The sequence below is a fragment of the Fulmarus glacialis genome, unplaced genomic scaffold (assembly GCF_000690835.1).
Source record: "Fulmarus glacialis isolate BGI_N327 unplaced genomic scaffold, ASM69083v1 scaffold16767, whole genome shotgun sequence".
In the NCBI taxonomy this organism is placed as follows: domain Eukaryota; kingdom Metazoa; phylum Chordata; class Aves; order Procellariiformes; family Procellariidae; genus Fulmarus; species Fulmarus glacialis.
In genome coordinates, this window is record NW_009223949.1 from 1 (window position 1) to 13,926 (window position 13,926).

Consider the following 13,926-nt stretch of genomic DNA (forward strand, 5'->3'; position numbering starts at 1 on the left):
AAAAATTTATATATATATATAAAAAAAATTGTTGAATAGCAACCTGAATTAGTAGTTGTTGGAAGTACTTATTTCTTTAGTAGTAGCCTGTTATGCCATGGTACGTTTGTATTTTTCTTTTTCAAAATCTCTTTTATATTAACTATAAAAATACACATTTTGAAGAACAATTTTCAGTTCAAATTGAGCTCAGATGGGGGACAACTGAGCACTTTTTTGCCAGATTTCAGTTTGTATTCACCTTATGGTAGTTTCTGTTCATGAAGTCATTCTGTAATAATGGGATTTTTATTTTTGTCAAGATTTAGAACTTAATTATTCAGATTGCGTATATGAATTTACAATTTTTAAGAGAATATCTTGAAAATTCTCTTTGTCAGATGGATCTTTATCAGTGTAAGCTACACCTGCTGTACAAATTCTTTCCAAAATATATTTAATTCTTAAGGAGACTGAACTCAAAACTGACATCATCACTTCAAGTGCATGGCTTGCTTACTGATGTTTTTTGGAATGTCACAATCTTGTCGTGTTTTTGAAGTGCTGTAACTAGTGTATGCCATGCCTCTTCATCTCCAGTTTTTGAGGGTCTGACTTTGTCATTTCAGCACCCAGTGTTCTAAGAACTATGCAAGAGCTTTTCTTCTCACCTTTCTCTACAATGTGTTTTAAAATTTGTTTGAAAGAAAAAAATAGAAAAACCAAACTCTTCTGGTATGTGTCTTTAGGTTTGTTTCAAAAAAAAAAAAAAAATTAGAAAAAAACAATCTCTTCTAGTATGTCATGGTTCAGTGGTCTAAGGATACCTTTTGGTTTTTTTAACTATGAAGAGTAAAGCTGTGTAAATGCATACAGTGCTGTGAAGATTTATACTTGTAAAAGTGTTCAGAAAGCTTTATAGAAGAAATTCTGTGGGATCAGTTCAGAAGTGAGCAACAGGACTTGTTAAAGAATAGTGTAGGTGTAGAATAAGTAATGCTTGTTTTTAAGATGGTATGACTCTGTGTTTTCGGTGTTGCTCAGCAGCAGCAAAACTGGAAAAATCAGGATGCCTTTTTTCTTTGCCTTTTGTGTTGTTTTTTTAACACACACTTGCTATTAGATTTGGTTGTGAAAAAGAGATTGAAATACAGGCTACTAAAATGGAAAGTCTTGACAGACCCGAAGAAGCTGGTGCAGGAATAAAGCCATAGCAATATTCCTAAAAAGTTTCCTCCCTTTTTTCAGGGCGGGGAGGAAGGCTTGTGCATAGTCTCTCTACTCACCATCAGTAGCCAAAGCACTGCAGGAGGTGTTACTGACGTGAGCTAATGTGAAAGAGTAGATCCAGGACCAGGTTCTGAAAACATTGCTATGAATTTTAGCAACGAGGTCTCTCGCACATGCTCCCTCTGAGGTGGAGAAAGAGTTAGATTTCACGGCGTTGGTCTGTTATTGCTGGTTAGTAGATACCCAAATATTTTTGAGTCCTGCTGGGTAGTAATTATCAAAACAGTGAGTGTGACAAAACATCAGGTTTTACTCATTTAAACCAACCGCCTTCTGCTGTGTAGTAAACGCATCACTGGATAGTCCTTGGTCTTCTCAGTTTTTGTGCCTCTGCACATAGAATCATGTTAATCCTTTTGTCAGGGTAGCGTCTGTAGTAAAAAATTAACCTTTTTCTAGTGCTATGGCCTGTTGCAGTCGTTCTTCAATATGTGTGTCTTTCATTACTTTTATGAGACTGTTTGACTACCTTTAAATTTTGCTCAGTTGCACTTGTTTCTTCCTCTGCTGTTAGTAACAAGGAATGTTGACATGAATTGGTCTGTCTGAATCGTGGAAAGAAGGCCGATGGCAAATCAGTGCCTGTTGGCTGCTGTCAGGGTGTTTCTCTCACAGGGGACTCGTTTGTGCAATGTGCTATTCCTCGTGCACTGCTCCTTCTTGTTGTTTGACTCGTCCTTTTGTCTTCCACCACCGCAGCGTGTTTCAGCAGAACTTCAGGTCAGCAGAACTTCAGGAGAGTGCCCGATGCTCTCCGGTAGTTGCTGCAAAACTAGATGTGTGGGGGGGGTGGTTTTCTCTATTTTCAGAAACATTTTGAGGGGGGGGAAGAAGATGTGCAAGGTTACTGAAAAAATGTAAAATCATTCCTAGCTTTTCATAAAAGTAGCCTTGTTTTTAACAAGCTGTGCAGTAAAGGAAACCTGGCCATGTCAAACTGCATTTGAATTAAAATACTGGATAACCAGGTTTTTCCAAGAAGCATAATTCAAAGTATATTTATTAAGAAGAAAAATTTGTTTGCTCTTCTTTATGTTGGTTCTGCCAGAATGTTCATTTGTTACTTATATCCTGAAATGTGTGGGCTTCCCGAGCAGACAAAGTGCTTCCGAGAACTCTTCCAACTTTCAACTTTTTATGAGTCAACAGCATACCGTTAACTGTTGATTTCCCCCCCCCATTTTCCCCTTTCTTCTTTAATAGTGGTTTAAGCATTGCAAGTTGTTTTATTTCGGGTTATTTGCCGGGCATCTCCCAAAACCAAGACTTCCTTTTTAGCTGGTGATATTTTTAGGCTTTAAAGCCACATTTGGTAGCAAGCTCCCTGGGGAATTCTGCTTTATTCTCTAGCTGAAGAGCGAGTCCTTTCTAAATCTGCCAGTGATTTGTTGGAGGATTATACAAGCAATAAAAAGTGCTTTATCTTTTCTTTACAGCAGATATGATGTGCTCTACATATTTTCCTTTTCTTGCTGACAGAGGAACACATATGTAGGGTGGAAGAAGCTTGTGTTTGACCAAAAATGATCTGCTTAAAACCCAGTCTAGCCTCAAGATCCAGTAACAGTCACATAAAAATCATATGAAATCAATCTCAGATGCACGTTTGCAGTAATGTATTCAGAACAAAGGCTCCATACCTAATATTGTCTGCAGAGAGGGGAGCTTCTTGGAATAATCAATAACGTCTAAAATATTTAATAAATATCAGAACTAGGTATTATGGCTTGCTCTGATTCTTTGTGGGCTGCTCTTCTGATTATCTTCTGTAGTGCTTGGAGAGATTGCTAGGTATCTTCTTATGTAGTATTGAAATGGAATACTACTATTTAGTCTTCCTGTGTTCATCTTTTACTTTAGGAGTTGGAAAGCTAAAACAGTGCAGTCAGTCCTAGGACTTAGTACCGTGCACAGGCATTCTTCAGGGTAATAAGAGCAAGCCAAGGAATGGCCTACTGTTTGACATTCGTTAGAGGATCCCCTAATTAGCTAACCTTTGCTATTACTTTCCTTTGAACTTGCTTAAGAGTAATCTTTGCAGAAATCAAGATGCTGATATATTAGTGAACAGCTTTCTGCAGGTCAGTGCCGATTTACGCGGGATCTCGAGGTACTGTACTGAACCCATAGTTGTTCTTCAGTACTTGTTTCAGATGCGCAGCTGCTGAGTCAGTTTTCGGAGTTCTGTCTCTGTCAGTGTGATTTATCCTAGCAGGGTTCTGTTAAGGAGGGGAGCAAGCAGCACTAGTTAGTCTTGCCTTTTGATGAGAATTTGCCTCTGTAATGATTCGCAAATGTGTGAAGTATGGTAATGTTTCTGTTTTCTCTGTTTCAGGTGATTGAAGTTTATGACTTGACTAAAGTGAAGTTAAAATATTGGTAAGTGACTTAAGACCTCCCGTGATTTCTTCTTGATTGCAGTGACTGGTTTATCTCCTTTTTTTTTTTTTAATCCTGAATGCATTTTTTCAATCATTCTTGTTAAAAAACCAAAATAAATGTGAAAAAAGAATTTAGATAATTATACTTTCTTGAACATAGCACTTGGTTAAATTACCAGTTTACTCTTTTTTTCAGTCTTGGAGACTTCTTCCAATTTAAATGTGGTATTGCCATTAGTAAACATTTGTAGCATCTGTTCAATATTCTTAAGGCAGATTCATTTTGTTTTCTTTTTCAGTGGTGTCCATTTTAACTCTCAGGCAATTGCTCCAACCATAGAACAAATTGATCAGTCATTTGGAGCAACACATCCAGGAGGTAAGCCGAAATATTTCTGAGAATCAGATTGACAGACTTCTTTCTAGGAAGTCTTTCCTGTATGTCTGCCTAAAGAAATGTGTAGACGTTTCTGTTGTCAAATGATCTGAAGTTGTGTTGCAGAATGGTCGTATTCTTATAGCTGGGATATCATGTAAAATGTACTGTAAGTTCAATTGTGACTTTCTTTAAGTGAAATAGTGAGGCAGAGAGTCATTGGCCCAGACTGGTGTGTTCAGATACCATTAATGATCTGTTTTGAACCGACAGTACCAGAACATTGTGAGCTTTGTTGTTGATGCTGTTGGTTTTACACATTCTAATGCATCGTCAGCTCTCAAGTGGTCTTAGGGATTAAGTATACCATGAACATACAGACGTTTGAGCTGGTCTCTGTGCGGAGCCAGCCAGGACTGTTTGCTCAGGCTCTATGTTCTGCGAACATGGTTATACCCCTGCTAGGGCAGGATCAAGTCTGAGCCTGTGTATAACTGGCTTGCATCTCCCTGCGCCTCCTTTCTGTTACTGGGAGCACTGGGGAGGTGTGAAGCCAGCCTACGTGCAGCATGACCAGAACCGGGACAAGTTTAATTAACCTGGCTGAACCCACTCTGACTCTTGCACAGCTGCTTGGCTGTTCACCACCTCTGTAGCAGGAAAAAGACTATCTTTAAGCTCCTTGTTTGCATATGAAAATGGAGAGTGTATTTCAGGGGTTTGTTAGGTGATGAAAATAAGCCACTGGTGAAACTTTGAAGAGGATATTTATAATTAAACTGCTCAGGAACCTTCAAGAAATAAAGCCACAAACTGGCATAACAAGAAAGAAGATTAACTCCATATAGGCAAGATACCCTTTTTAGAGCATCATTTTCTATTTTTAGTTTAACCCAGTCCATTTGCAGCAGTCAGGCTGATCCCAAATAGGCTAGCGTTCTTTGTGATTGATGGCAATTGCATATCCAGTCTTTGTTCCTGTTCTCTGCAGACAATCTCTTGCACATTACAGAACAGGATTTATTAACTGTGGAGGGTCATGTGGCTAAAGTAATATCATTGAATAAAAGCCTGCTGTAGTAGATGAATATCAGATTGAGATAAATGAAGCTTGGAGGATTTCTAGCCATAATACTCCAAGGACCAGAATCAGCCTTTTTAAATTTCGCTTTTGGTCATGATCTTAACCTTTCTTCTTTGGCAGAAACTCTGAGAACTATAGTTAGCTATTATGGAAATAGTATGTACAAGACTATTTATAATTTTAGCTTGTTCTTTGACAATGGTTTATTTGCAAATATTTAGAGGAGGAGTGCTTGAAAAATTGTGATGCTATGAACCATAAAAAAAATACCCAGCTGTAAGCATTGCTTATGATACCAATAGCATGTTTTATTACCGCAGAAAATTGCGTGCAAGCACTTAAAAGCATAGTTTGGCACCACATGTCCTCATGCTGAATTTGCCAGATCTTGTGCGCCTATTGTTCAATTAAGAAAACTTGCACACTTGCTTCATCTGATGATAGTTTTTCATAACATCTTTTCATCCAATGACACGTACATATGAACATGTATTTATTAAAATGGTTACCATTTCACTAGTGCATTTGCTTACTTAGTTTCCTCACTGGAAATACAGTATCTTCCATTAACAGCCTACTTAGCAGAAGTAAGTGCCCTGTATTAAGCTGCCTGTCATAAACAGTTTGAACCGTTTCATGCAATGCACGTTTTTGATAACTCTTTTTTTTTTTTCTTTGTGTTTTCTGAAACAGAAAAGGCAAAAAAACAGAATGGTTTTCAGCATATGGGAGGGATGATGATGGTGTTTTCATGTCCCACAAAAATTTGAGCTGGGGTGGGGAGAGAAAGGTGGGAAGAGAAACCTTCCTCTTAATGTGACCAAAGTACCTAGGGTCAGTTTTCATGAATAAAAGTATGACATAACCATCCCTTTTCTTCCCTGTACCAATACTCCTCCAAAACCCCAATGCAGGCCTTTAAGTTTAAAAGTATCTTGTTTATCTCTGTGTTAACCTCCACTAGAATTTCAAACAAAATGTTGTCTTTCACTTAAAACCAAGATGGTTGCAGCAGAACTTGCCTGCAACAGCATACAGTGATAGTTTCAAAACATATTTCAAAACGTTAGCAACGATTTTGTGTTGAAACCGACCTTCAGCGAGCGGTTTGGTTTTGCCAAATCAGTGGTTTTAAAAAAGAAGAGTCATCAGGAAAATCGCAACCAGCTTCATTACTTTTTGGCTAATGTTAGTTTGAAACATCGTAGTATCTTTGTCATGGGGCTGATTGAAATATGACCACTTTGGAGGTCGGCAGCTTCATCCAAGCCAAGATCTTGTCCCACATTTCCATGATTCTCTGACCTGACCTCCTGCGGGGAGTGCTTGCTCTTGCCAGTGGTTCTGTTGAAATCACATCCTGTTCTGAGTCCTCGTGGATGTGGCTGTTTGCCGAAGTGCCATTCAGCATGGATAAGGGCTGTGGGATTGAACTGAAGTCATAAGGTAGAAGAAAAAAAAAAACATCCTTCCCTCCTGCTGCAGCAGCCTCGCAAGGATGGGGGGAAATCCTGTTGTCTAGCTCTGTAACTCTCAGACTTCAGAGGTTGCCCAAGCTCCCCTGGGGTGCCAGAAAAGTCTTGTGCTTGATCCCAGGAAGACTTGACTTTTGGATCTGCCTCTGCTTTTATCAGGACTGTGTCTGTTCTGCAGGCTTGCTGGTGTCAGTGGCTTTGTCCCGTCCTGCTCTACAGAACGTTTTCCAGCTGGTCCCACTCTGCTGCTTTCCTGGAAGGCAAACTCTCTCCCCTTCCTTCACCCAGAGTGCAGCAGCAAAGAAGCAGTCTTTTTGCTTCTATCAGCAGTTTTGAATTTAATTATTCTGCAGGGTACCTGTGTAGTAAATAAATTTAAAAAAAAAAAAAATGAAAGAAAGGCTTACCTTGTTCAGTCACGTGGTTGTGACATGTGGTCTTGAGGGAGACATGAGGGAACTTCATAAGGATAAAAACATTCCTTGCCCTTTAAGCCTAAACATCAACAAACATTACAGGGGATGGGAACTGATGTGATTTATATAATCAGATATCACACTTGGCATGACTAGGGGAAAAAAACTTCTCCAGCTGGCTGTGGGCTTTGGAAAAGATGCATCATAATATATCACATGAGAGAGATTTGTGTAATTTTCCTGCAGATCAAAACATTTCCCTCTCCCAACACGTTTTCCTTTGAGTGACAAGCAGGGAAAATGCTCTTACCCAGCACATTCTGCAGAAAAGGCAAATGATGACTTTTGAAAGCTTAGTGCTTATTGCTCAACTATTATTTTTCTATCCTGGGCGGTCTGGCATTGTCCAGTTATCTTGTGACATGTCTCTCAAGTTGAACATTTGAAAGGCGCTTTGGGGAAGGGGGGGAAATATATTTATAAGCATTTTCTCTCTATGCATCTTAAATATAAAATTGTAAGAAAAAAAGAGAATATTGAACCAATTTCCTTTGGTAAAGTGGAAGAAAGCAGCTTGTCTTGTTGGAGTGTTTCTTTATTGTTTTTTGCCTCTGCTGTTCTCAAACTGTTTTGTAAATGAACCAGCTTCTGTGTGTTACAAGAACACTATGTTCCCCCCAGCAGCTACCAGGCCCAGGTTGAAGTTTGGTAGCATCAATCCCAAAACTGTTCCCAAGTTCCCAGTCTCCTGGGATAGTTTTTAAGCTTTCCACAGTCCCACAAAACAGTATGTCTTGTTAGAGTAAGTACTGGGGTGACTTTTATTGCTGTTTATAGTTGATGTTGTGCAATTTATTGCGATAAATCTGGACATCTTGTGATGTGATGACAGCTGGAAGTCTGTGTGTGTGTTCTAATTTATTACTGCTCTTTGTAAAAGCTGACTGATGGGCTGGTGTTTCTGGTGATACTATTTTTAATTGTCATTGTAAATGGCCTAGGACCCGTGTGGCTGAAGCATTTCCTTCTTGTGCCATATTACTCGGGAACGCGGGTAGCTGAGCTGGGGCATGCGAGAGGGAGCTCCTCTTGGGGAGGAGAGGTGGAAGTGGCAGGGAGGTACCTGTGAGCTCCCGCTCGGGAATGTGCTTCCCAGTGGTGTGAAATATGGGATTTATCAGCGTTCTGGGCGCATCTGTCTGAAAGACTTCCTGGTTAATATTGTACAAGTGTTTCACATAACAATGAACAGAATTGTTTTGCGCTAATAGTAGCTGTTTAAACTACTTTAGGGATATAAAGGTATAATTGATTGTGTCATATTGTATAATTGTATCATTAGGGATAGCTTAGTGCCTACAGGCTTACATAGGCAACTCTTACTTTAATGAATCTAAGGTTTCTTTTATTGCTATGTTTCTACTGCAACAAATTAAAAGGAAAACTATTACTGTCCTGTGCAATTGTGTTCCTCCCACATCTTGAGATGTAGTAAATTCATTGAGGTGGTGAAAGTGCTGTTAGATTTGAACTGGAGAATTCTTAGTTTATTTTGGTAACTCTGTTTTTACTTTCTTTTCCCTTTTAGTGTATAATTCAGCTGAGCAACTCTTTCACCTCAATTTCAGAGGACTGTCGTTTTCTTTTCAGTTAGACTCCTGGACTGAAACTCCGAAGTACGAGGTCAGCAATCATTCTTAGTTAATGGACAGTCTTTTTGCCTCTATGGTACTTGCAAAATATCACCTACAGCATGTCTCGCCTGCAAGCAAAAGAAACCAGTAATTTGGAAGGAATTTAACTCCTCAGTTGTGCTCTTATTCATGCTATGTGATCATTTCAAAGTTAAAAATTTTCTTCCTTTTAGTACAAGGCGTATGCTTAGAGGTTTTGTTTGCATCATGAACTGGGACTAGCAATTCTGTTGTTGAAAGGACTCTTCTAAAAATATGAGCGCTCTCTATGCAAATACGTAAATATTAAGCAATCTACTGGAAGGCTGTTCTTTTATCAGATATTTTTGAATCTCATCAAAGTGATTATGCAACTGAACTAGGGTAGAGTTCATAAAATACATTTTCATCTTAAGTGTCATTCAGTAGGAGCGCTTTTAGAAAGCCAAATTAATGAGCTTTCCTTGCAATGCCTGTTTGCATATTTACCAAATGTTTGGATGAGTTACTGAATAATTGAACGTATTATTACGTTCTCTGAAATCTTTGGAAATCACTGTCTGTAGTGGAAACAAGATCATGTCTTCTGTGGTTTCCACCTATACCAACAAAAACGTATGTGTAACTTGTTTTGTGTGAGGATGGAAACACTCTCAGTTGTATTATCTAGGCTTATCAGTTAAAAAGAATGTGCGCTGTATGGTATTAAAATAAAAAGCCAAAGAGCCAAAACAAAGTGGGATAAATCAACCAACATGATGACACACGTTTTTATATCACAGCCTAGTACTTCAGTAGTTGTGTTTTGACATGTGAGACAACAGGGGGTAAGTGGGGGAAGTTACTATTTAGTGGTAGTGAAGGTCAGTTGGGTTTCAGAAATATTGGAAGGTAAATAGAAACCTAATAAGCCAAACAGAAAGAATGTTCCAAGAAAGAGTAGTTGCTTTTCATGCAAGAGTTCCCAGGGCATTTATGAATGAAATGGCTGAGCTGCTAAGAAAGTCAATTGTTATACTGAAGACTGGAAAAGATCATAGAATATCTCATGTTGGAAGGGACCCATAAGGATAATCGAGTCCAACTCCCTGCTCCTTGCAGGACTACCTAAAACTAAAAGATGTTAAAATAAAACTGCTAGAATCAATCTTAGCCATTGCATCTGTGTGTCATGTTTTGGTATGTGGTTCAGTTAACTAAGAAAATAATCAGGGATAGTTACAGAGTGCTTGGTGCGAATATGCTTTACAAGGGACGTAGTGTGGTTCTTGGGGATGATACAGTTCTTCATAGCTGCCAGAACAGTGGAGAAAATAATTTTGCATTCTCAAAGTCTTTCATCCAGTTGTTCAGATGAGCTTAGTAAAATGTTGTTTGCACAGAGTGAAAGGCAAAATTCTCCCCAGGATTATAAAAATAGGTAGAAATAGGATAGAGTAATTTGAAACAGTCCACAGGGAAGATGACTATTTGTGGAGCCTTTCAGGGAGGAACATCAGGGAAGACTGAAAAGTGAAATTAAATTTGAAGATGTCAAAATCTTTCAAGTTCAGAGAGGATCATATAGGAATGCTAAACTAGTTAGCAAAGGAGTGTAATCTCTGCTTATGGAAGTGAAAACACTCTGAAGAAAACTTTCGGTTTTTTATATAGCTGGTAAGAAGCTGCAGGTGAGGGGAACATGAAAACCTACTCACACTGTTTCTGTTAAGAAATGAGGCATATATGGCCCAGGCACTTCCATGGCTCTAGAGAAGATTTCTCTCTTGCTAAGGCATAAGTATGTTAAAAAGTAATCTAAAGCGTGACTGCTTTAGAAGGCTGTGTTTTGAGGTGTTCATGTTCTGGGCAAATTCAGAAAGAGGATTGAAATCGGGGCATCTCTAGATTTGCTAAGTAGTGGAGGTTCCCTTCTAAATACCTAACAGCAGAGAAAGTCATTGCTCTAGGTTAATTTTTTTTTTCCCCCTAAGAATAATTTTTTGTTTACCTTATGTGATGTCCATAATAATTTGCATATTGTGCACCTAGCTTTTTGTTGACTGCTTGTGACAAAGTTGCTTTCTTATCTGTTCAGTGCCAGCAAAGTATGTTGACAGTCTTGAAGAAGGTCCTGTCATCTTCAGAGTTGAAAGAAATAGGCTCTTACCGCACTAGAAGAATGAACCTGACTTCCTTAGCACGCTTTCTATTTGATGAGAACACTCAAAATCCCTATCAAAACAATATGTGTAAGAATCTGGTGATAGGAGAGTGGAAAATCTATTTAATGAATGAGTCTCTGTTCATCAGATAAAGGCATTTTACAAATGAGCGAAAATGTTGAAAGGCTGAAATTAATGCAGTGGGAGAGAAAAAAGAAGTTCTACCTTTAAGATAGCCGATTTCTTAAAACTTAAATACAGCATACCAGTACAAATATTCTTATATTGCTAGTCGTCAGTGATCAAGCCAAGAAAACTTGAATTCTCAGTAGACACCATGGCTAATTGTCAGACTAGTGCCATCTTTTGGTGGATAAACATAGTGAGCATTTCACCCCAGCTTGGGAATCCAGGGGTGGTGTAATGTAGAGAAACACCCTCTACCAGGGTTTTTTGTTGTTGCTCTTCCCCCTTGTCTTTGGCTAGAGACTTATCTGAATTGGTAAGCATATACTGTATTTCTAATGTAATTTATAACTTTGACCTGAAGTGTCCAGTGTGTCATAGAATGATTTTATATATCCACAGCCTAACTTTGCCCATGGTCTAGCCTCTCTGCAAATTCCACATGGTGCGACTGTGAAACGTATGTACATCTACAACGGAAACAGTCTGCAGGATACCAAGTATGTACAGCTGGTTGTGCTGTTTTGATCATTTAAAATACGCCTTTTCTTCCTCATTTATTTAGGGTTTTGCGAATGCTGAATATAATCATATACTTTTTTAGTTCAGTTTGTGTCTTTTGTCAATTTAGTAGTGTGCAGAATGCCTTTAGATACCAACCTCTTTCAAATTCCCATAGGCGTTGTCCTCAGATCTTATAATCAAATGTTGGTTTCATTTATGTTGCTATAAAATTGGCTTGGCTCAGCTGTAGTAGGCTAATTCAATTGACCTGAAAATGAATTCATTAAGTAAAGGAGGATATGTACTGAGTCTAGTAAGAGATGCAGTTAGGATATCCTTACTCTATATTCTGTTTGCTTGCTAACGACCTCTCCCTAGACAAATCAAACTTGGTGTAGGCAGTCAGTCATTTTGTAGTGTTTTGTACTATGTATGTCATGGCAGGGCCCTGCCAAGGGTCTTAAACTCTCTCGCTATATAAAAATAATAAAATATGTATTTTCAGGCTTAAGCCATATGCATAATATACCATATATTCAATATATTTGCAGTTGCCTGACTGAACCTACCATTCTGAGGAAACTAATCTTCATGCCTTAATACTAATGGAATAGTACTATTTTAATATGGTTAATGTTTTCTGTGGTATTGTAGTCTGTCTTCTTTTAACCAGTAATTTATTGTACGACATCTGATGTTTTGCTCTTTCTGAAAACATTGTTCCCCGGCATTCTTTACTCAAGGAGAAATTGAAAGGACTTCTGTAAATTCTTCCTTTCAGCTTATAAATACCCAAACTGATAAGTTGGTAGTTTTTGCGGAGACAGTTGCGTTTTAATGCTAGAAGATTAACACATCTGTGGATTACTGCTCAGAAGGGAGGGAACCTTGTTTATGCAGGCATTGTCTCCTAATTAGAAATAAGTGCACTTCAGAAAAACGTTGTTGTCTGTGCCCATCTGTGACATGGTGGGCTTTAGTGAAAGCACTAATTGTCTCATGGGGCTCTGGTGTGTGTGTGAGAGCCTGACTTCAGCTCATGTCATTCACACAGAGGAGTAATTCACAAAGAAAAGTGAATTCTACAGAGCATATACAAACTAACACACAAAAAAGCAGCTCTTCCATTGAAAATATCTTTCTTGGGGCTGTTATAATTTTCTCAAATATTATTGTGATTGAATTAAAATGAGAACTGTCCCAGAAAAGCAGAACGATTGTTTGTGGTGTACCCACACAGGCTGAATTCATGTTCTGGGCTACGGAGTACCGTCCCAAGAGCAGTGAGAGCATCACAGAGAAGGCTTTTCTGCTGCATTTGGGTGATATGCCTAGTTCAAGGAGTAGGTATCTTTAAAAACTGTACAACTTCCATTTTCCCTGAGAGAAGTCTGAAATGGTGTGTCCTCATAGGAGGTATCCAAAGGCTAGATACAGTTTCTGTAATTTCTGGAGCCGTTGAAAATTGCTCATTGTTTCATTAAAAGTAAAGGTCCTGCATTTGAGTGCTGCCTTGTTGTTCCTCTTCCTTTTCCCAGACTTTCTGATCCTTGTGTTTAATACAACTTTTAATCTTCAGTCTGAGTTAAATGCAGCTGTGTCAAAATTAATGCGCTCTGTTCCAATGAACTGGTACCTGCTTATTAATGGAAAACTTGAAGATTAAGTGAATCCTATGCACATTTTTTGTATGCTTGGTTTCAGGGCTCCCTTGATGCCCCTCAGCTGTTTCCTTGGTAATGTGTACGCTGAGAACGTTGATGTTCTGAGAGATGGAACTGGACCCTCAGGTTTACGGCTTCGCCTACTCAGTGCAGGTATTAGTGACACTTGGAACATTGAACCGGTTGCTTTCCTCAGGAAAAGAGGGATAAACCTATATAAATTAAGCATAGGTTATTTGTGATGATTTTACAGGTGATTTCAAAGTGTTCTATATACCTTATTTTGAACTATTGGAAACAAAACCCAATAAAAACCCTGTGAAGGTGAGTCTGCCTGCCGCTGCATTTCCCTGGCCCTGGAGAAATCACGGAGGACTGTAGCCCTGTCCTCCGTAGTTCCAAATCCTTAGAGTCTGTTTGCAGAAATAGAATTTGTCTCCAGGTGTATGCGTAGAATAAAACAGATGCAAGTACATCACGGGAAAAAAACCATGAGAAATCAAGAAACCTTATGTACATGTGCTTTTTCTGAGATTCCAGTGAGCCATATAATGTTATATATATTATTATATTATATAATGGCTTTTAAAAATGCCAGCAAGAGACTACATCAATTGTGCAGCCTTAGACTGCACTTTAAATTCAATTCCACTTTCATTTTTTCATTTGCTGTAGGAGACAGCAGTGAAAGTGACTGATGAAGGCTGATGAATACCTTCTGCTTGTGTGTGCTTTCAGAGATTGGGGGGGCTTA

At 38.7% G+C, this 13,926-nt stretch overlaps 1 protein-coding gene across 1 annotated transcript in view; it reads left to right on the plus strand.

Annotated features, from left to right (window-relative positions):
* Positions 1-3,604: 3,604 nt before the first annotated feature.
* Positions 3,605-13,926, plus strand: part of LOC104079837 (chromosome unknown open reading frame, human C16orf70) — a gene marked incomplete at its 5' end in the record, with an annotated part of 22,006 nt that continues 11,684 nt past the window's right edge. The window contains 5 exons of the mRNA XM_009582006.1: positions 3,605-3,648; positions 3,950-4,029; positions 8,590-8,684; positions 11,407-11,504; positions 13,213-13,325. Of these exons, the coding sequence (XP_009580301.1) occupies positions 3,605-3,648; positions 3,950-4,029; positions 8,590-8,684; positions 11,407-11,504; positions 13,213-13,325 (430 nt within the window). The remainder of the gene's footprint in view (positions 3,649-3,949; positions 4,030-8,589; positions 8,685-11,406; positions 11,505-13,212; positions 13,326-13,926) is intronic.